Here is a 23199-nt window from a genome sequence, read left to right as displayed (position 1 = left end):
TTTGGGAGAAAAGGTTGAAGCAGTAATATATATATAAATAAAGGGACACATCAGGTGGTTTGAGATCAGGACGTGACCTACTTTTAAATGCTACAATGTAGGACAGGCTGTCTTCCCAGATCTTTAGTCATTTTATTGCCAAAGATTAAGAAGGAACAGCACAAAGGCGGGAAACAGCACAAAGAGCCGTTCTTTTGTGAGGGACCCGGCTGTAGTAGGAAGGGAGGGTAGCAGCAGGGAGCACAGCTTCGCAAGTAGCATCCAACTGTGAATCGCAGGATTCTTCCTTTTGAACGCGAGATCACGTGCATGTACGTCCCCTCTTCTCAAGTCTTTCTACAGGATCTCTCTGTTCTGCCCTTTGGGAAGTTGTTAGGACTGCTGACCTCCATCTGCCTAAGGATCCCCTGGAATTACAGCTCATTTCCAGACCACAGAGATCAGAATCCCTGGAGAAAACAGCTTCTTCGGAAGGTGGACTCCATAGCGTTGTATCCCACTGGAGTGCCTGTCCTCTCCAGGCTCCAACGCCATATCTCCAGGTGTTTTCCAACTTGGATCTGGCAACCCTACCATCCCATCATAAGAACATAAGAACATAAGAACAAGCCAGCTGGATCAGACCAGAGTCCATCTAGTCCAGCTCTCTGCTACTCGCAGTGGCCCACCAGGTGCCTTTGGGAGCTCACATGCAGGATGTGAAAGCAATGGCCTTCTGCGGCTGTTGCTCCCGAGCACCTGGACTGTTAAGGCATTTGCAATCTCAGATCAAAGAGGATCAAGATTGGTAGCCAGAGATCGACTTCTCCTCCATAAATCTGTCCAAGCCCTTTTTAAAGCTATCCAGGTTAGTGGCCATCACCACCTCCTGTGGCAGCATATTCCAAACACCAATCACACGTTGCGTGAAGAAGTGTTTCCTTTTATTAGTCCTAATTCTCTCTCCCCCCCACCCCCCAGCATTTTCAGTGTATGCCCCCTGGTTCTAGTATTGTGAGAAATTTTTCTCTCTGTCGACATTTTCTATCCCATGCATAATTTTATAGACTTCAATCATATCCCCCCTCAGACGTCTCCTCTCCAAACTAAAGAGTCCCAAACGCTGCAGCCTCTCAAATCTGCATCCCTTGCCAGAGGCTGTGGATTTTGAAATTTTTTTGAAAAAGTTGGGTTGAGGGAAATATAAAGGATCAATCCCGCTTGGGGCGGATGGACTCCTGTGAAGTTCTTCCCCAAACCAGGATATCTCCCTTAATCATAGAATCATAGAGTTGGAAGAGACCCCAAGGGCCATCAAGTCCGGCCCCCTGCAACGCAGGAATACAACCTGTTATATTTCTGCCTGCTAGGTCTCAGAACCAAAAGACAATACTCTGACGTATTGATCAGTAGCGTTTATTGAATAGGCATCGAAGCACCACAATTTATTCCCCATAGAGTCCTTCGGGGATGGGGCGGTATAAAAGTTTAAGCAATAAATAAATAAATAAATAGAGACACACCCCCCCCCCCCATTTTCCCAAGAGTTTGCGAAAAACAGCTTTTGGAGCTAAGGCACCCCAAGGTCGGCAGCAGATAGCAAGAGAAAGCTACCTGGCTTCCTGCTCCATGAGATAACGGATGTAACACAGTTCCCATAGGAAGGAGTACCAGGGGAAGCCTAGTTGTCTACAAGTGTGTGAAGCCATAATGTAAATATCAAGGAAAGATTGCATGGTTGGCAGGGGTTACATATAGCATATTGTGAACCTCAAGATCGGGAGGGAGTAAGTAGTTGTAAGGCTGCTGCCAAGATAAGGGCCAAGACAGCCTAGGGAGCTGACGGCGCTAGTTTGGGCCGCTTTCCGCCCTGTGACAGGGCGGAAACAGCAAGTCTCCAGAAGGCCATGTCTCCTATGCCGCTGCGCACATACGCTGCCATCGGCAAAGCCCCCCCAATGGACAAGAGGCGCCTTTCTTCAGCTCCCCGGTCAGCCTTCCTGCGCGATTAATTTGTTAGTTCTGACGTCTTCCCTGGTTATTTCAATTGTCCCTGATTTTGGGAGGATACCGCGACTGCCTTTGGCGCTTTGCCAGAAGGGCAAAAGCGCAGCCTCCCCAAAAATCGGAACATTCTCAGAAATAACCCAGCGAGGATGCGTGGAGAAATTGTTTGAAGGCGGATATAGCGGCAGGCTGGTTACATATATCTTTCTTAGCAACAGCAATTTGGTATTTTAAGCAGTTGCCAGATTCTGGGAATGTATCTCAACCACCTAGATAGCACCCCGTGACACTGCCATGTGGAATCAGCCTAGCAGTCATCTAAAGTTCTGTGGTACAACCGTATGGGTCACTGGGACCCCACTGTTGCCCCTTCTTCGTGGGTGGCCAGCTCTGGTCCTGGGATTGTACAGATGCAAATGGCTGTTTTGAAGGGTGAGCCCTTTAGCATTGTACCCCACTGAGGTCTCGGTCCTCCCCAGACATCCTCCTCAAATCCCCAGGAGTTTCCCAACCTGGATCTGGTAACCCTATTTCCCATCCTCAGCCTCTGGCCAGGTGTCAGGACTGCAATTCCCAGCATGCACCGGCTCTCGCCTTTTTCCAAAAAGAGCGGGAAAACAAACTGAGAAGCTACATCCCACTGGAGCTTCAGAACCAATGAGAGGAGCTGGAAGGAGGGGAAAAGCTGATTGGTTGCTGCCTGTTTTTGTAAATAGAATAAATACTGGACCTGAGTACCAGAATCATCAGTTCCAGCACCCTGTAGCTGGAGCGACATTGGGCAATTTCGCACAGTTCCCTGAGAAGGGTACTAACCTAGGTCGAAGCCATTGTTGTTCCCCACTGCAACCAGCTTGATCATTAAAGCTTTGGAGGGCTGAATCATCCTGTGCCTCTTCTCATTCGCTCCAACTGGTTGCTACTGTTCTACTGCCATGTTCCGGCCTATCCTCATTATCATCATCGTTATAAAAAAAACTGCCACAGGAATGGAGGGGACGAAGGTGCATGCTTTTGATTGGCTGAAGCTGTACGCATTGCCGCAAAACACTCAGCTGTGGATTGGCTGGACAGACTCTGGCACCTGAGATTCTTTACTTTTACTGGAAGCGAAAGCTGAGTCTCTTGCAGCGTGGGTTCCCTGAAAAGTAGTAGTCTCCTAACTGGAGTCGTTGAAATTTGACCCTTTACATTGCGTAAGTAGAAGCTGGTACAAAAAAACATCGCTGATCCCCAGTGGTTGTGTGGATAACTTAGGTTGAACGCGAGTTTCGAACTTAGGGTCGATAACCCGTAAGTGCGAATCGATCAGTAGTTCACAATAAAGTTTGTATTCTACCTACTTTTGTCTTGGATACTCAGGCTAATCCATGGTTCTCTCCTTGATTCGAAAGGAAGATTAAATCACTTGGTATGTCTCTCAGACTCGCTTTTCTCCCGCTATCTAGTTCAGAATCCTACAACTTGTATTAAAACAAAAATTGTTGGAAAGCCTAATGGATTAATTTATTTAGGGGAGATGCTATGAAAACTATATCTTCACCCTTACATCTTTCTCAATACCCCTCTCTATCAAAACAGGATGGCTCCCTTGTTTGCATATTTTTTTGATCTAATCCAATGCAGAGAAGTTAAGAGTTTCCTCACACTTCGCTCGCTTCAATGTTTTCTCTCCGCTGCTATTGCTGCATGTAGATTTAACAACTTGGAACATGAGCAAAAGTGGGTATGCTCTTAAAGTGAACAACAAATTGAAACATTGGCACATCAACTGCTTTGTTGTCCCTAAATCTGCTAATATCAGATCAAAATATTCCAATATTCTTTCTATAGGATACCTTAGTGAAATGGGAGTAACTCCAGGTAGACTCCCTTTTCCTTCTGGACAATCTTCTGACAAATGAAACTTGTGGAATTGGTAACACTGATTTTTACTTGGAGGCATGCAACAATCAATAATTTATATTCTATCTTAAACCTTTTGTATTTGTATACCTTTTATCTCGGTTATTTTATTGTGTTATGATTATTGTTATGCCAAATAAAGGCTTATTATTATTATAATAAAGTTTTTGTTCCTTTGAATTGGCTTCCACCTTTGGAGTGTACTCAGTCTTTACAGCCAGGACGATCTTGTAGACTCTTAGGTCCAGGTAAACAGGAACAGCTGGAATATCAGTGATTCCTAACCGCTGGGTCCCTCTGTTTCCCAGGAAAAGCAATTTGTGTTATTCAATAAATGTAAAAATAAAGTAAAAATGGAGACATCCCCCCAAGTTGCCAATTAGGAAAAAAAAAAAGACAGCCCCTAAGGGCCCCAAGGTTAAATGGACATCTCTGCGTATAATCTGGAAGGGCTTCCGTTCCAGGGATCGCTATCAAAGAGAAATTGTTATTCTGCCCACAGCAATCAGCATTATGAGAGGCATTAAAATCCACTGAGCTGAGGAATACAGGCGGCATCCATAACGTAATCTCTAAATGCCATCAAGGCAGTGCTGCAGATATGACGAAAGTGGAGAATTTGTACAGAATAGCATTTTGTAAATGTTTCCAAAACCGAGGTGTGAACTCCTCATGAACCTTGGTTTTATTGCTTCCTGATTAATAATTTGCAACCCGGGTGTTTTTTTGGGGGGTGGGTTGGAGGGTTTTTTTACTACTTTAAAACAGATTACTTTAATCTGCCTTTGTTCCCTTACTGGTGACACCCCACAAGCTGTGTGTGCAAACCCAGAGGCATTTCTAGATTTTTTTGGGCACACCTTTTCTGAATTTCAGTCTAGTTAACTTTAATGGAAATGAGATTCTTTTTCCCCAAATAGATTGCAGTGCACTTAACAGCAGATACGAAGTGATTGCTTCGGCTTACTTATCCTAACAGGAAGGTTCCTGTAACGCATAAGAAATATTATTTGCAGGCTTTCACAAAAAGGTGGAGATTTCGCATCTGAGTGGCTTCTGCCAAGTCTTAGTTTCTGAGCTCTCAAATCAAGGGTTGGATCCAGTCGGCTTTTCAGCTTGCAAAAAAGGAATGACCACCCATGCACACATGAACCCCCAGAACTTTGCTGATGTGGCTCCACACATGGGAAGAAGAAGAAGAGTTTGGATTTATATCCCCCCTTTCTCTCCTGTAGGAGACTCAAAGGGGCTGACAATCTCCTTGCCCTTCCCCCCCTCACAACAAACACCCTGTGAGGTAGGTGGGGCTGAGAGAGCTCCAGAAGCTGTGATCAGCTCTTGCAAGGTCACCTAGCTGGCGGTGGGAGTGTACAGGTTTGATCTGGACTCCCCAGATAGGCTCTCCCACAGCTCAGGGCGGCAGATAGGGACCAAACTCCAGTTCCTCCAGAGATGGAGCTACACATCGAAAGCTCTTAACCTCCTACTACCACCAAGCAAGGAGATGAGAGTTTTAAAAAGAGAGAAAGCGCAGTCAGATAACATGCTTCCTGCCAGGCCATTCGGCTTACTGCCAAGTGATACGATTAAAAAAAGAATCGCACAAATCACGATTCTTGAAAACCCCAGGTTAGGAGGGGAAACGTGGAGCGGACTTGCATTAGGAGTGGGAAATCCCCTCCCCATCCGGGTTGTATCCCACCCTTAACCCATGTTTATTGGCACGTGTAGAAGGGACCCTAAGCCCTTTTTGTCAGGGTAGGAGTTAAGCGGGATCCAGTGAATTTTTATGTGTTGTTAACCTCTCCAGGTAGGGCCTGCTTTCCCAGTTCCACTGGAGGAAATGGCAGCTTTGAGGGCAGGTTCTGTGACATCACATCCCTGCTGAGCTCTCTTCCTTCCCCAAGCTCCTCCCTCCCTAAGCTCCACCCCCAAATCCCAACCCGAAGTTGACACCCCCTTTTTGAGATCTCCCAAAATTACAATTGATCACCAGGGTGTGCAAATGAGCTGCGTGGGAGAAAATGGGTGCTTTGGAAGATGGGCTCTATGGCAATTAAATATAATTCTGCTGAGATCTTTCCCCTACCTCAACCAAGCTCCTCTCTCTGTCAGCCTCAAACCTCTCCAGGAATTTCCCAACCCACAGCTAGCAACCTCACATCCAGGAGTGTGTGTATGGCAAAGCCCCCCGCCCCCCAAATACCTTGTGGGGGGAGGAGGTTAGTCCTGAAAAAATGACTGTGATTTTAAGGGAGCCAAAAATTGGTTTTTAGTCCATATCAGCCTTACTACCATTTTAAAAAAGATGGGGGGGGGATCCCCTTGCCCCTTCCCTCCCAGTCACATGCCTGCTGGCTAAACCAGTGTAGAGATCTGCTACATAAGAACATAAGAACAAGCCAGCTGGATCAGACCAGAGTCCATCTAGTCCAGCTCTCTGCTACTCGCAGTGGCCCACCAGGTGCCTTTGGGAGCTCACAGGCAGGATGTGAAAGCAATGGTTTTCATGGCTGTTGCTCCCGTGAAAGCACCTGGACTGTTAACTATTTTTCCAGCAATCTTCAAATCAAAAGAGGATCAAGATTGGTGCAGCTGCATAAACGATTCTCTTCTCCCTCCATAAATCTGTCCAAGCCCCCCCTTTTAAAAGCTGGCCCAGGTTAGTATGGGCCACCAAATTCTCACCCTCCTGTAAGGCAGTATATATCCGTAAAACACCAATCACAATGCCAAGTGAAGAAGTGTTTCCTTTTATTAGTCCTAATTCTTCCCCCCAGCATTTTCAATGAATGCCCCCTGGTTCTAGTATTTCAATGAATGCCCCCTGGTTCTACCTCCGTGTGGATCTTGGAAGTGGTAGACGGTGCAGAGCTGACTGCTTGGCTTGGCTGGGTGGCATAGACCTGACATGTTTGAACCCCCCCACCCCCACCTCCAATTTCCCCCAATACCATCCATCCATCCATCCATCCATCCATCCATCCATCCATCCATCCATCCATCCATCCATCCATCCATCTTCCATCCATCCATCCATCTTCCATCCATCCATCCATCCATCTTCCATCCATCCATCCATCCATCCATCTTCCATCCATCCATCCATCCATCCATCCATCCATCCATCCATCCATCCATCCATCCATCCATCCATCCATCCATCCATCCATCCATCAAGTTTTTATATATACCGCCCTCCCCCGAAGGGCTTGGGGCAGTGCACAACATATAAATCGAAGTAGAGCCCAGTTTAAAACATAACAAATACAACTATAATAACTTATATGTGGCTCTATAGGATTAAATAGTTAAAACCTCTATTAAAACACAGCTAGCAGAATAGGTAATGCCTCTGCTGGCCCGCAGCTGCTAAACCCTCCCCGAGAGGGAGTGGTAGGTCCCTCAGATGTTATGAAGACCATCAGAGAGGGGAGATCCCCAACATTTCCCTAAAATTGTAAAAAAACCCGGATATCATCAAACCCATTATGTAATTTTGTTTGTCTGTGTACCGCCAAATGCTCTGACGCATACCCAAACCCAATTTTTTAAAAAAAATATATTTTAAAATTTTTGGGGGGTTTATTAAATCCAAACAATAAAAAAAAAATCTTTGGATAGAGGGTCACTTTTACACTCCTGACATAACCAGCACAATTATCTATATATATAAAAATCTAAACGTGTGTTTATCCCTGATGGCCTCCCTCAGAAGCTGCTGGACGGATTGCCCCCAAATTTTCACATGACGTCCCTCCCTGTTGTGGGCAGGTAATTGGACCTTCAAATCACGAAAAGTCCATGCTACCTGAGCCACAGGTAAAACGCTCGTTTCCTCTTGGCAACACCAGGCCATGAAGCTGGCTGTGTTTAACTGTCACTCTTAGAATAAAATTGCAGCCTGTCTGTTGTCTGTGGCCTGAGGGCTTAGGATATTTGTGCAGATGGGCAGAGATGAGCAGTGAAACAGTAAATAGGTAACACTGTGTTAGATAATACAAGTGGAAGTGAACACATACACTTTGTCGGTGAGACCCCAGGTGGGGTCCCCCCTCGTCACAAGCAGGTAACTTCACTTCTGTGCCTCACCAATACTACCACACAACACACATACTCTCATACACATCCAGCCCATCCTCACACACCCTCACCTGCCCCTCCCTCACATCCAACCACCACCCCTTTACCACCACCCTCAACGATCTGATATTCTACCACAGCTCCCTTTACTAAAAAGCAAGCTGGAGCTCTGTCTTCTTTCTCTGCTACAAGAAAATCCATGGGTGGGGCTTAACCAACACCATCACTGGTTTCCAGCTCTTTTGGTATCGCGGGTCTCCTTAAGTTAAACTCCAGGGATCTGGTTCCTCGATCTGTTTCTCACCTCTCCTGCCTTCCTAAGCTGCCTGGATCGGGGATAGTCTTTGCCCCCCCAGTTCTGCTCTTACCTAAAGCTTGTGACCTGTGCGTCAACCAGCCTCATGGACAAGCTGGATTCGTGACTTCGAATAACAGTTCCACTGTGGAATGGAAAGGGTTATATTATACTAAAACAAAGACACTGCCATATAACGATGTGCATTGAAAAGGGAAAGAGGGATTCCATTTGACCACCCCAAAAGGCTATGCTGCGGATCATTGGACCTGCATGGACATCTGGGTGGGTTGCGGACTGTGATGAGAAGGACAATTGCCACAGCAACGCATGGCCGGGCCCCGCTAGTCCCTTATAAGGGAGGCAACTGTTTTCAGAGCACATGCAGAGGTGATGATGTACAAGCTCATCTTCCTGTTTATTCACATCATGCCTCACAAATCGGCAGAAAAGCGCGAAACTGTCTTCCAGGGCTGGCAAAATCTTAACAAGTGAATCTCAACGCCCGCCAACCAACGGGACGCCCTTTCATCTCTCATTGTCAAGGACAGCAGCTGAGTGTTTAACTTCAAAGTCTCCTCTGCCACAAAAAAGGCTACGCTCGCCAGCAATTCGCTTTTTTTGGCAGTATGAAGGAAACCATAGGCGGAAGCAATTATTTGTCCCTTGCCGTGTCTTCCCGTGGTAACAGTCCAAGTATTCCTTCTAAAGTCAAACTGTGGAAATTTGCACAAGCACGTAAGAATCCCTGCAAATTAATCCTTTTGGGGAAACTCATGTAAAAATAAGATAAAATAAAGACACCCCCCCTCCCAATACACAACATTTGCTAAACCTTAAATAACATTTACATATATATTATATTTCAAAATGCTATATTCAGCTTGCACAGGGCCAATGCTTCATTGGAGTTTCTAAAGAAATTAAAGCCATTTATCATTAACAAGGGGGGGAAAAATCTGTTCTAAAATATCTCATTAACTTTGCATTCAGATGCTGACTCCAGCTAGGTCTAAAGACACAAACAGCCCGAAAAGACTGATAGGGAAATTATTGGTTTAAACTTCATGGCGTACTGCTCTTTTTAAATATATATAGAGTGAATTTGTCTCTGTTTGGTTGCTCGACAGATTAACCAGCATTCGTGAATAGCAGGCCCCTAAAAACCAGAGGCGGCCCCATTGTTCCGATGGAAAGAGGCATTAGATTTACAGGCAGGGCTGCCAACAGATAAGTGGATTTTTTAATCTCTGATTATTCTTGCTATTAACAGATTAATTTGGTGCCTTTCAATCGACTCAATTCAAATCCTGCAAATTCTGTAACGACGTTTCTGGATATCGCGAAGTTGTTGCTAGCCCTTTGGCTACCGGTGGGGGGTAGAGAGGGAGGGTTGACAAATCCGGGTTGGGAAACTCCTGGGGAGGGGAAGACAGCGAACGCGGTGCGGTACAATGCCATAAAGTCCACCCCCTAAACCAGGGGTCTGCAACCCACGGCTCCGGAGCCGCATGTGGCTCTTTCAGCCTTATACTGCGGGTCCGCGTGGCCTGGAGGTCGGAGGGTAGCGTGGGCGTGTCCCTCCAGGAAAGGTGTGAGTGGAAGGACCAAAACTGGAGGCAGTTACATGCGGAGCTCTCCGCTCATAGTAGGATCTTCGGGCTTCGGTGGAAAAACGGGTCCAAAATGGCTCTTGGGTGGTACAGTTAAGCGACCTCTTGCTCCTAAACCTAAAGCACCTATTTTCTCCTATGGAATGATCTCAGTAGTCTGGAGAAGAGCTATAATTCTGGGGATCCCCAGGTCTCACCTGGAAGATGGCATCCTTATGGAACCCTGAAGAAAGGGAACTGGGATAATTTACAGTATAAGAAACAACTGTGACCACTCGTGGATAAGGGATAGCCATGTTTTGTCGAAGGCTCTCTCGTCCGGAATCACTGGGGTGCTGTGCTAAAGCAGAAATGGCCGCTTAATAGTCCTGACGTATCCCGAGTAGTTTATCTGCATCTCTGATGAATCTTCGGAGGATCTGATGGTAGTAAACCAGGTATATATACTCCACTTGCTTTACTGCCATCAGATCCTCTGAAGGTGCCAGCCACAGATGCAGGCGAAATGTCAGGAGAGAATGCTACTAGAACACGGCCATACAGCCCGGAATCCACACAACACCCCGGATAGCCATGTTCCATATTTCTCTTTTTATCCCATTTGCAAACAGATACTATTGGCCAGGACAATTGTGAATCACGGGCCAAAAAGCTTTATAAAACAAAATTCAAAGTTCAGTATTTAAAAGTGTATAAATTGAGTCAAAACAAAGTGTAAACAATGACAGATTCACTTATAAATAATACATTCAAGAATCCCCACCAATACCATGAACCAAATCAAAGAAGAACACTAATATGTGTATTAATTAACATTATTTGTAGTCAGAGTGCGGTAGGTCCTGTTTGTCGTTCTTAAACAAAATATATACATAAAAGTGTATCAATTTCATCAAAACAAAATGTAAACAATGGAAGAATCACTTATAAATAACCAATTCAAGAATCAATTGTGTATCAATTGGCATTATTTGGAGTCAGAATGTGGTAGGTCCTGTTGTTCTTAAACAAACAAAAAAATCTGCCAACACAAAACATAGTCCAACAGATTCATAAAACACATAAGTTCAAAGTCCATCAGTACCATGGGATAATTTACAATGTAAGTAAACGTCGCAATGTGACGTCACCTGATGGGTCAGTAACAGAGAACTACCTTTACCTTCACCTTAAGAAACAACAGTGACCACTCGTGGTGGACAAGGGAAAGCCACCTTCAATGTTATTCTTTCCATCACATTTGCAAGCCGAAAATATCTGCCAGCACAAATCATAGTCCAATAGCTCGATAAAACAAACAAGTTCATAGTCCAACAGTACCATGGGATAATTCACAATTTAAGTAAACGTTGCGCCGCAACATCATCCCCCATGGGCCAGTAATGATCCAGTGTTTACCTTTAGAAACAATAGCAACCACTCATGGTGAACAAGGGATAGTCACCTTCGATATTTCTCTTTCCATCACATTTGCAAGATTGGTAGCTGTCTCTTTTACGGCCCACTTGTAAATCAGAGGCAAAATAGCTCCATCAAACGAGCATTCTCAAACCCCATCGGTGCCATGGAAAAGCCAGATTTAAAAGACTTTGGGAGAATGAACATGGGCAGCTTCAGTGCTCTGCACAGCTGGGGGGAAGATGTCCTCTTCACCAACCTCTTCCTCCTGACTTTGGGGCTAAGGCAATGCAAGTCATTCCATCCTTTCAATAAAATCCAAGAGTCATCCACTCCGGTTTGTCAGCTTTGTAAATCCAGTTCTAAGTTTTTTCAAATGTTAGAGTCGTAGTCTAGATGAAATTTTAACGTGCCATAGACCTGTGGCTGGCATCTTCAGAGGTGTATCACAGAAGATGTCAGCCACAGATGCAGGCGAAACGTTAGGAACAAGATCTACCAGACCATGGCTATGCAGCCCGAAAAACCCACAACAACCAGTTGAATCTGGCTGTGAAAGCCTCCGACAATTCCTTTCAGTCATTTATTCAGATTAATAACATTTGGTACAGGCAGTCTTCAAACACACAGTCTTTGCTTAATCAGACTCATCCATTAACTGGAGCGACTGGGGAAGAGAATTATAATCCGCAACTGACGAAGCAGTTAATTGCACCAGTTCGTTAATTAAAGCTCTAAGTCCTACTAAAAACATGGCACTTTTTTCATGCAAATATGGACAAAGCAAACGAGAACTCCTGCCTGGTTGCCCCTTGTCTTTCCCCTGTCTTTTGGTTATACTGTTAAGTATCAATCAATCAATCACTTTACGGAGTTACAGGCCATTACACATATAATAATATTATTACATTAAAACTTGAGCCAACTTGTTATTCCAACAGGTAAGAAAAAAGAAAAATTCACTAAAAATCCATCATGTGAACACTAAGTCTTCACTTTCCCCCCTACAGTATGTCTAGATTGTATTCCCACCTAACTTATACCAATTTAGGTTTGATCATTTACTTTATTACGTTGTTAAGTGGACGTTTACCTGCATAATCTGTCCTGGCGTAATGTCCGTCTTCTGTCTTCGTAGTCGTGGTTGCATTGTCTGAAAGAAAGGCATGCATTTCGTTGGGTTTTCTTCTGGCTTAGTATCCCCTGGTAAATCTTTTTAAATTGTGACACCCCTCCCATAAATCACCCGACAAATCAAGATCTGAATCTGAAGACTGACAAGATTTCCCTCACAAAAGCCGGGGAGCCTTGTGGATCTTTAAGGCGCTACAGGACTCGAATCTTGACCTTCTACTAGTGACCAACAGAGCTGTTCACTTACAACTAAGTAGAGATCAAGTCAGGGTTTGTTGAAATCGTCAATGAAGCATGTGGTACAGTCCTCCTAAAACTGTTTTGCTTCATAAAAGTAATGGGAAGATCTTCATGTTTTGAATGTGCTTTCAGTTAACTGCGAATGCGCAAAGCCATCCATCCATCCATCCATCTATCCATCCCTCCATCCCTCCATCCCTCCATCCTCCATCCTCCATCCACCACCATCTATCCATCTATCCCTCCATCCATCCATCCATCCATCCATCCATCCATCCATCCATCCATCCATCCATCCATCCACTATGATATACAGAGTAGTAGTGCATGTTCTTATAGGTCAGGGGTGGCCAACCTATGGCACTCCAGATGTTCATGGACTACAATTCCCATCAGCCCTTGCCAGCATGGCCAATTGTGGTCCATGAACATCCAGAGCACCATAGGTTGGCCACCTCTGTTACAGGTAGTCCAAAATCTGAAGGGAAAGAGTTTTAAGAGGACCACATGTCTCGCCAAATGCTCAAGGACTGGGTACCGCTTGGTTTGTGGGTCTCGCTGGAAATTTCAAGTGGTTAAGTTATGCAGGACTTTGTGACTATTTCCAGTCGCCCACCTATTAGTACTTGACTGTTTAAATGATATTAATTATTTCATCAACAAACACACGCTTTTAAAGCAACCCCACGACAAAATTGGGAAATTACATATTTTGTATGACTGTGGATTTTTTTTATCTAAGAAGAGCTATGGAAACAATCCAAACGCGTGATTAAAATAATTATACAGAAGAATAAAACAGAATTTAGCAAGGAGGCAAGCTAGATGTCACAGGATCTGTTCTTGCAAAACTGAAAGAGGAAACCAAACTTATAGAGAACCTTGGTAAAACGTTAGAGAAAATGTAGAAAGGATTAGCGCTGTCTCTCTGTCAAGGCATGAATTTTCTCCTGCGCTGAATTGCAATTTCTTTTTTTATCACGAGTGCCTAAAATTTTAACACAATGTGGGGAAGTCCAGAAATTTATTGTGATAAAATGACTTCCCTAAAACCTCACCCAACTCCCCAAGTGAATATTTTCTTAATCTAAGAGGGCTATCTGGTCTAGTTTGTGTACTTATTTTGTGTACTTAAGGAGCAGCAGTGGCGTAGGAGGTTAAGAGCTCGTGTATCTAATCTGGAGGAACCGGGTTTGATTCCCAGCTCTGCCGCCTGAGCTGTGGAAGCTTATCTGGGGAATTCAGATTAGCCTGTACACTCCCCACACACCAGCTGCGGACCTTGGGCTAGTCAAAGCTTCTTGGAGCCTCCTCAGCCCCACCCACCTTAAAGGGTGTTTGTTGTGAGGGGGGCAGGGCAAGGAGATTGTAAGCCCCTTTGAGTCTCCTGCAGGAGAGAAAGGGGGGATATAGATCCAAACTCTTCTTCTTCTTATGCCATTAAAGGTTCCTGAATTTGAATTCAAGAGGGTATGTGGCAGGTCATTGTATTGCAAAGAATGAACCATCTGCCTCTAAAATTATATATCTAGAGGAGATTGCATGAGACAAAAAAAATGGCATCCCTTCTGTTTGTCAGAACTGTCTACAATTCCGGTCAGGTACTGAGATGTAAATTTATTGCTTAGATAAATTATTCATCTGCCGATCTCAATGGACTGATAGTAGGGAGGAGCTGTGGCTCAGCAGCAGAGCATCATCCCAGGATGCAAAAGTTCCCAAGTTCGATTCCCGGGATCTCCCATTCAAAAAAGGACCAGGCAGTTGATGATGCAAAAGACCTCTGCCCGTGACCCTGGAGATCAGCTGTCAGTCTGAGAGTTACTCAGTCCGTCAGTTACTGCCCTTGAGGAGCCAAGGATCTGATCCTTGAGTATAAGACAATTTCACGGGCATTCGTTTAACCACTGCAGAGGAACTATGGTCATGGGAACAACGGCGTTCCGAGCTACTGTAATCACAACGGAAGCCCCTGTTTTCTGGACAAGATACCTCAGTGCTGTTTGTGGCGTTTCCCCTAGTTGCCCCGGCCCTGCAGGTGGCTGTACCGACCCACCTTCCCTGACCTGGGGGTTGGACTCCCAGACAATGTTCCTGAGGGCCAAGGAACAGTCTTGCCCACAGGGCTTCTGCTTAGCCAATGCCTTTGCAATTCTCCCTCCCCGCACTTTGGCCCAGCCCCGGGTGCTGTTTGGACAGAGCTACCGGGCTTGCCTGACCTCCCTGTTCCCTCACAGAAGAGAGCCCCTCTGATTGCTTCTCCCTTCTCTGGTTTCTGCCCCACCCCTGTTATGCTTCACAGGTGGGGTGGGGGTGCAGCCGTGTGAAGCCCGGTTCTACCTGTTCCCCTGACAGCCAAGCAACAGCCCCTTCTGAGCCTTGCCTCTCACCACCCTGCCAACACCCTCCCCTGTGTCCCTGCTGCAGCGGCAGCCCCAGAGGCCCATTTCCCTTCTCCTTTATCTTCCACTCTCCTCCTTGGCCCAGCTGCAGCTCATCACTCTCACAGCCGGTTCAGCTGTGAGAGGCCCCTCCCTGCCAACACTCACTCGGCTGGCTTTTACTCTGTCTGCTGTTATCCTGCTGTCTCTCCCTTGGCCAGCCCTTGCCCTGCCTGCTGTGCTGAGTCCGGGCACTGGGGACCGGGCCGCGCCCGGACACCGTTGATTGCAAAATGTTTCAGATGTTGGAGGGATCTTCTTTACTCTCCAGCTGGGCTGAAAGGCTCGAGACCTACACTAGGATATCAAAATACAGTTTGTCACAGTCCAGCACAGAGTTCGGCTTCCCTGATTTTGCTCCAGTGGACACTGGTAAAGGTAAAGTTCCCCCTTCAGTCATGTGCAACCCTGGGGCACCACTGCAAGCAGTGATTTCATAGGCAAGCCGTTTTTGTGGGGTAGTTTGCCATTGCTTTCCCTGGCTATTCTTACCCCTAGCTATGTTAGGTGGGTACTCATTTACCAACCAAGGAATGGATGGATGGCTGAGTTGAGCATGAGCCAGGTGCCAGGATATCTGACTTCAGGCTCAACTTAGACCGTGGTGGAGTGGCAGTGTAAGCACTTAACCACTACCGCAGCTTCCCCGAATATAAGACGGTCTATATTAATTTTGCCCCAAAGGTGCGCTGGTGTCTTATCTTTCAGGGATGTCTCATTTTTCTGTGTTTTGTTCGTCGGGCATGCTTCCAAACAAAAACTTTGCTACGTCTTACTTTCGGGGGATGCCTTATATTTCGCACTTCAGCAAAACCTCTACTACGTCTTATTTTCCAGGGATGTTTTATATTTGGGGAAACAGGGTACTGGAGGAAGCCCTAACTGTGCAGAATCAGACCTGTTTGCAGTGAAATTGAATGCAGACTCATTCCAATCTAAGTCCCTTGGAAGAATTGTGCACAGGATTGCAGATCAATTAAAATAGACACTCCCTACCTTTTGTTTATTTTTATTATAGGCACATGGTAAAGACCTTTTCTTGGCCCAGACACCTGCCTAGCCTCCCTGGAAACCTGCTTCTACATCTGCTGGTCTGGGAGGGTGGGGGTGGGGGCTAATTTTTATGCTGTTTTTATTGTTTTGTTTTAATTGTTACAATTTACTTGTGATGTTTTTGGCCCGTTCCGCACGGGCCATATACGGCGTCCTGAGGACGGCAAAAACGCTGTCCCCAGGGAGCCGTTCGCACAGGCGGCGCTGCTAAAACGCAGCAGCGCTGACCTGGCTCCCCTCCACCACCCCCAGGGCGGCGTCAGGCTGCCTCAAAAAACCTCCCTCCTGGAGGGAGGTTTTTGGAAAACAGCGCGTTCCCGCCGGTGTGGTGCGAACGGCACTGCCGGGAACACGCTGTTTTCCCCGTCCCTCTCCCACTCACATCGTCGTCGTGCGTCGCTCTACTGGACTGCTGAGACCCTCCCTCGCTGTCCTCCGACCCCTGGAGGTTGGAGGCCAGCGTGGGCGGGTCTTAGGAGTCCAGCAGGGCGACGAAGGCGACAAGATGAGTGGCGGGGGGGACGGGGAAGAGGCGGCTCCGTGCGGAGCTGCCTCTCCTGCGCCGGCCTCTGCGGGGGCCACTCGCATGCTCCCGTGCGAACGGCCCCCACCCCTCCACCGGCAAAATTATTGTGATGCTTTTATTGCTTTTAACTTGTGTCAGCCACCTAGAGACTTTGGTATGAGGCGGGGTATAAATATTTACAAATAAATTTCAAAAATGTTGTTACAGTTTCAGGCCTCCCCTTTCGGGCTTAGGGTGGCTGACAACATATGAAATCACAATTTAAAACCAATACAAAAAAAATGACAATGCTCCAGATGGCACTAATATAATGTACAATAAAATAAGCACACCCTAACCCTGCTAAAAACACCATTGAGGGAACACGGAGGAGGCTGGCCAATCAGATGGCACCCCCATAAACCTACCAATGTCTCAAATATTCAATAAACACTTAAGCAAGCTTTTATACTGTGTTAAACATCACAAAATAAACAATATCTACACAGGCTTATTGTTGTGTGATAATTTACACAAAGGAACTTAAACCAAATAGTCCCTGTACAAAGGGCTCACAACAACAAATTAATGTGAGCAATATGAACACGGGCTTTCATTCCCCGGTTGTTGAATGGTTTTGTGAAACCTTCGCAGTGGCCCGTTATCCTGTGTAAATTATCACACAATAATAAATCCGTATAGATAGCATTTACGTTGTTAAGTTTATCACAGCACATAAACTAGCTTAGGTGTTTATTGAATATTGGAGACATTGGTAGACAATACCATGAGAGCCAGCATGGGGTAGTGGTTAAGAGCAGGTGCACTCTAATCTGCAGAACCGGGTTTGATTCCCCGCTCTGCCACTTGAGCTGTGGAGGGTTATCTGGTGAACTAGATTAGCTTGTGCACTCCCACACATGCCCGCTGGGTGACCTTGGGTGAGTCACAATTCTTCGGAGCTCTCTCAGCCCCACCTACCTCACAGGGGGGTTGTTGTGGGGGGGGGAGGGAGGGCAAGGAGATTGTCAGCCCCTTTGAGTCTCCTACAGGAGAGAAAGGGGGGATACAAATCCAAACTTTTCTTCTTCATTAGCCATACAAGTGCTTGATTGGACTGTTAACCTTTGAGTAACCTACCTCACTTGCATTATGGTTGAACCCTGCGAAACTGCATTAAGACCCACAGGGCCCTGGTCTCATTAGATCACAGGTGGCAAACTCTCGGCCCTCCAGATGTTATGGACTACAGTTCCCATCATCCCCTGCCAGTCTGATGTAGTGTAGGGATAGTTAATAAGTCATGTAAAGATTGGTGCTTTTGGTATTCTGTATGTTATGTATTATATTGTTAGGCTATTGCAAACTGTTATGTAGGTGCTTATTGTAGGTGCTAAAGCAGGGGTAGGGAACCTGCGGCTCTCCAGATGTTCAGGAACTACAATTCCCATCAGCCCCTACCAGCATGGCCAATTGGCCATACTGACAGAGGCTGATGGGAATTGTAGTTCCTGAACATCTGGAGAGCCGCAGGTTCCCTACCCCTGTGCTAAAGTATGTGATATGTTGTATGTGATATGTTATGCAGGTGCTTACTGTAGATGCTGAATTATATTGCATGCTATGTATTATACTGTTACGCTATTATGTTGTATGCTATTGAAAAATTTATTATGTGCTACGTGGATTATGTTGTTTGTAATTCACCTGAGATAGGAATATTATTGTATTGTTGAAGGCTTTCACGGCCGGAATCACTGGGGTGCTGTGTGGTTTCCGGGCTTTATGGCTGTGTTCTAGCAGCATTCTCTCCTGACGTTTCGCCTGGATCTGTGGCTGGCATCTTCAGAGGATCTCTGAAGATGCCAGCCACAGGTGCAGGCGAAACGTCAGGAGAGAATGCTGCTGGAACACGGCCATACAGCCCGGAAACCACACAGCACCCCAGGAACATTGTTGTTAGTTATATTTAGCTGTTGTTGGATTATTGCCAGGGTCTGGTGCAAATGTTGTATTATTATGCTTGGCCTTGTAGTATTGCTGTTGTTGTCATTTACCATGCATTTGATGGTGCATTCCATTAGGCCAGAGTCCCGCTCAGAAAAGCCCTGTCTCTGGTCAAGGTGAGCCAGATCTCTCTGGGGCTAGGGACCACCAGCACGTTGTTATTGGTTGAGTGTAGTACTCATCAGGGGATATAAAGGGAGAGGCCATCCCACAGATACTGACTGCAAATTGTGTTGACAACATATAGGAAAGCTCAAAAGGGTGTAATCACCATAAAGCAGCCACACTTGTGATATCTGCATTTTTAAAAAATGGAAGCGAAGGAAATGACTCTGAGATGGAGTACCTTGGCATCGACCCAAAGACATGACTTCAATCTTCTCCTGTTTCTGGCACGATGCTTCTTTGATCTGACACGCGTTGTCGTACGATTTCCCGTCGGAAGCACAGAGAGGATTGAAGTTGGTTTGGGAACAGTCAATGTTGCATACACACCTGGGAAGAGAGAGAGAGAAAAATCCACAAATGATCAATGAAAGGAAGTCCACCTTCCCTTCCACAGTATAAACACACGGTGGAGAAGAAGAAAAAACACAGATGCGTAAATAGAAAAGTATATGTATTAGAATGAATTTAACCAACAACACAAGCCTTTATTGGCATACAAAACAGGACAAAATTTTAAAACAAAACAAGGTTAAGAAATGCAGTTAAAATTACTAATTTCCAGTATAAAATTTGCAACAGTTTCACAAAAGAGCACATCAGAGCTGCTCAGGAGATTGGGTATCTTAGGGTGCTTCCGCATTGTCGTGCTCGACCTGAGATCGACTAGAGTCCGACCCGAGTCCTCCGCACAGACGTAGCGTCGGACTCGTGTCTGACTCGACTCACCTCCCTCTCGCCATTGAATTTCTCGACTCTACTGGGGAGTTGAGTCGACTGGCGGGACTCGGGTTGCCCTTTCGAGCTGAAGCCCGACGGAGTCGCGGAATCTCCGTCACTCTGACTCTGCCATCAGCCAGCCAATCACGGCTAAGTATTTTAGCCCATGCTTGAAGGGGAGACTCGTGGCGGCGCGAAAAGCTTTGGGCATGCGCAGAACGGGGGACTCAGCAACCAATCGGAACGCAGCACAGGGAGGTGGTCCCGCCCTCTGAGCTCGGCTCCGGAGACACGAGTCGGCTGCTGTGCGGAGGAATGGGAGGACTCGAGTCAAGGTAAGACTCCGCCGACACGAGTCAAACCTGAGTCGACTCGTGTGTCCGGAAGGGCTCTTAGAACACTCATGCCACTGAGAACATTGCAAGAAAATGGAATTCATGTATTTCATGCATATCTGATTGTATTTAGGGCATAGAAACAAAGAATGGTCCAGTGTTTCAACCGTAGTCATATCACATGAACAAACTCTTTTAGAACGTCCCATATTCTTAACTCTTCCCTCCAGCAGAGCTGATGGCAGCACATTACATCTTGCAGTAGCCAAGGCTCTCCTCTGGGTGGGATGAATCAGCAGACGAAGATATGCTGCCATAATTCCACGATTAGAATTAATTTAAAGTCTTCATATTTACTAGAAAGCTGAAGAATTGTGCAAATTCAGGGTTTGTAAAACTAACCAATCAGAGAAAAAAAGGGGAAAATAGAGTTGTTGTATTAGCCCCTTAGTCTTGTTAGAGAAGAGCCAATCAGAAAGCAGGGAGAAAGCAGCAATTCCTATTGGTCCCTTTGGCAAACTTTGATGGGTGCCAATCAAAAGTTAGATTTTCAAAATCCCCTTTCAATGAATAAGTAGAACTAATTTGGTCTGTCAGACAGACAAAGGCAGGGCTCTGAACAACGTCAGCTCTGGGTCGGGAAATACCTCAAGATTTGCGGGGGAGAACCTGAGGAGGGCAGGGGCCATAGAGTTCACTTCCCAGAGCCACCCTTTTTTCCAGGAGAACTGATCTCTGTCACCGGGAGATCAACTATAATCCCAGATCTCCCGACACCAGCTGGAGATGGGCAATCCTTGCAGAAAACAAGAACAGAGCTGAAATTTAGATACCCGCAGCAGACAATTCCCTCATGAGGGGAAAGACACCTGAGAACTGAAAGGGCTGTAGACCAGAGAAGACTGAATAACCGAGGATTGAGCTAGACCAGTGATAGCGAACCTTTTCGAGACCGAGTGCCCAAATTGCATCCCCAAACCCACTTATTTATTGCAAAGTGCCAACACGGCCATTTAACCTGAATACTGAGGTTTTAGCTTAGAAAAAACGGTTGGCTCCAAGGCGTGCGTTACTCAGGAGTAAGCTTGGTGGTAGTCGGTGGCTTTGCTTTGAAGCAACCGTGCAACTCTTCCAATGGGTGAATCACAATCCTAGGAGGAAGCAAGCCCCATTGCCAGCAACTGAGCTTACTCCCAGGTAAAGGATCGTGCTTTAGTTATTCGTATGAAAATCAGTGGGGTTTAACAGCACTTAACAAGGTTACCTACACTGCTTCCCCAAAACTTAGGTCTTAGATGTAATGCTAATAATCGAGCCCAGCGGCCCAGGCCAGCCTAGATGTGTGTGTGTGTGTGGGGGGACTCTGTTTGCGCGTGCCCACAGAGAGGGCTCTGAGTGCCACCTCTGGCACCCGTGCCATAGGTTCGCCACCACTGAGCTAGACCCTGCCTGTCTTGCAATAGCCATTCAAGGCAGTCCACAAAGGGAGCTGCCACATCGAAGTCCAGGGAAGAAGAGATTCCCTTCCCCATGATAGCGCTGGCAGAAAAGAGCGTCAGAAGTCTATAAGCTTGAATTGCAATCAAATGAGAACAAAGACAGGTCTTCACCTGTGCCAAGTTCTGTACTTTTCTGCCCTTCTTATCAAGTCGGCATTAAATATTCAAGAACACAGCTTGTTTGGATCCGAACAGAAGCAAGGAGCAGCAGTGGCGTAGGAGGTTAAGGGCTCGTGTACCTAATCTGGAGGAACCGGGTTTGATTCCCCGCTCTGCCGCCTGAGCTGTGGAGGCTTCTCTGGGGAGTTCAGATTAGCCTGTGCACTCCCACACACGCCAGCTGGGTGACCTTGGGCTAGTCACAGCTTCTCGGAGCTCTCTCAGCCCCACCTACCTCACGGGGTGTTTGTTGTGAGGGGGGAAGGGCAAGGAGGTTGTCAGCCCCTTTGAGTCTCCTGCAGGAGAGAAAGGGGGGATATAAATCCAAACTCTTCTTCTTCTTATTTTATTTGGGAAACCAGTGCCTAACGCCAACCTTGAGTAACCTGACACGAGCCATAAAAGGGACCGAAAATGCTTGTCAATGTGTCCGTAGTGTACCATACGCCGTCAAAAGACTGTGTGAAAAGCATGTATCCACATCGGCATCCATACACGAAGCTGCCATTTGTGGATCAATGTTGGGAGTGTTCATTTGGAGGGGCAGCATCTCTCCAGGGTCAGTTGATGTGAAAGTGACATCACATCCTCCCCAGGCCCCACCCACCAAACCTTCCGGCATTTGCTGCGGAAGCTTTGGGTACCCGAGAGAAGACCTACGCTTTAACGTCAACCACTTAGGAAAGTGACTGACTTGTTTGACGAACTGGAAACCTCTCCACAGGCACAGTGAGGTGAAGAATACTCCTTGTCCCTGACTGGCCGATCCAAAGCTAATTCAAAGCTCTGGAGCACATCCAAAGTGGGACAAAAGAGATCTGGCTGGTTCTAATGGCAGCCTTTGAAGACAGACTCTGATCCAGCACATGAAGGGCATTCTACCGGAGGGCTCCTACCTTCTCCCCTTCAGTAAAGGGCTACCAAGGTATTTCTACAATATATCTTCGCCATACCTCCGACGTACCTTAATGCTAGCCCGACTGAACGCCCTACCCTGAGCAGTCCTGAGCGGCAGATTTCTCCAGATCCCATATAAGAACATAAGAACATAAGAACAAGCCAGCTGGATCAGACCAGAGTCCATCTAGTCCAGCTCTCTGCTACTCGCAGTGGCCCACCAGGTGCCTTTGGGAGCTCACATGCAGGATGTGAAAGTAATGGCCTTCTGCTGCTGCTGCTCCTGAGCACCTGGTCTGCTAAGGCATTTGCCATCTCAGATCAAGGAGGATCAAGATTGGTAGCCATAGATCGACTTCTCCTCCATAAATCTGTCCAAGCCCCTTTTAAAGCTATCCAGGTTAGTGGCCATCACCACCTTCTGTGGCAGCATATTCCAAACACCAATCACACGTTGCGTGAAGAAGTGTTTCCTTTTATTAGTCCTAATTCTTCCCCCCAGCATTTTCAATGGATGCCCCCTGGTTCTAGTATTGTGAGAAAGAGAGAAAAATGTCTCTCTGTCAACATTTTCTACCCCCTGCATAATTTTATAGACTTCAATCATATCCCCCCTCAGCCGCCTCCTCTCCAAACTAAAGAGTCCCAAACGTTGCAGCCTCTCCTCATAGGGAAGGTGCTCCATACCAACAAAGAACGTGTCCCTACTCACAAAAAGCCATCGAAACAATCGCGTACATCCTCTTAGCTTGCGAACTATATGC

At 46.4% G+C, this 23199-nt stretch overlaps 1 protein-coding gene across 1 annotated transcript in view; it reads right to left on the bottom strand.

Annotated features, from left to right (window-relative positions):
• TMEFF2 (transmembrane protein with EGF like and two follistatin like domains 2) overlaps positions 1-23199 on the bottom strand; it is a 328663-nt gene that overhangs the window by 71555 nt on the left and 233909 nt on the right. The window contains exons 10-11 of the mRNA XM_048483643.1: positions 19007-19155; positions 12374-12433 (exon numbers count right to left, since the gene is read on the bottom strand). Of these exons, the coding sequence (XP_048339600.1) occupies positions 12374-12433; positions 19007-19155 (209 nt within the window). The remainder of the gene's footprint in view (positions 1-12373; positions 12434-19006; positions 19156-23199) is intronic.

The sequence above is a fragment of the Sphaerodactylus townsendi genome, linkage group LG02 (assembly GCF_021028975.2).
Source record: "Sphaerodactylus townsendi isolate TG3544 linkage group LG02, MPM_Stown_v2.3, whole genome shotgun sequence".
In the NCBI taxonomy this organism is placed as follows: domain Eukaryota; kingdom Metazoa; phylum Chordata; class Lepidosauria; order Squamata; family Sphaerodactylidae; genus Sphaerodactylus; species Sphaerodactylus townsendi.
This window is presented reverse-complemented; position numbering and strand designations above follow the sequence as displayed.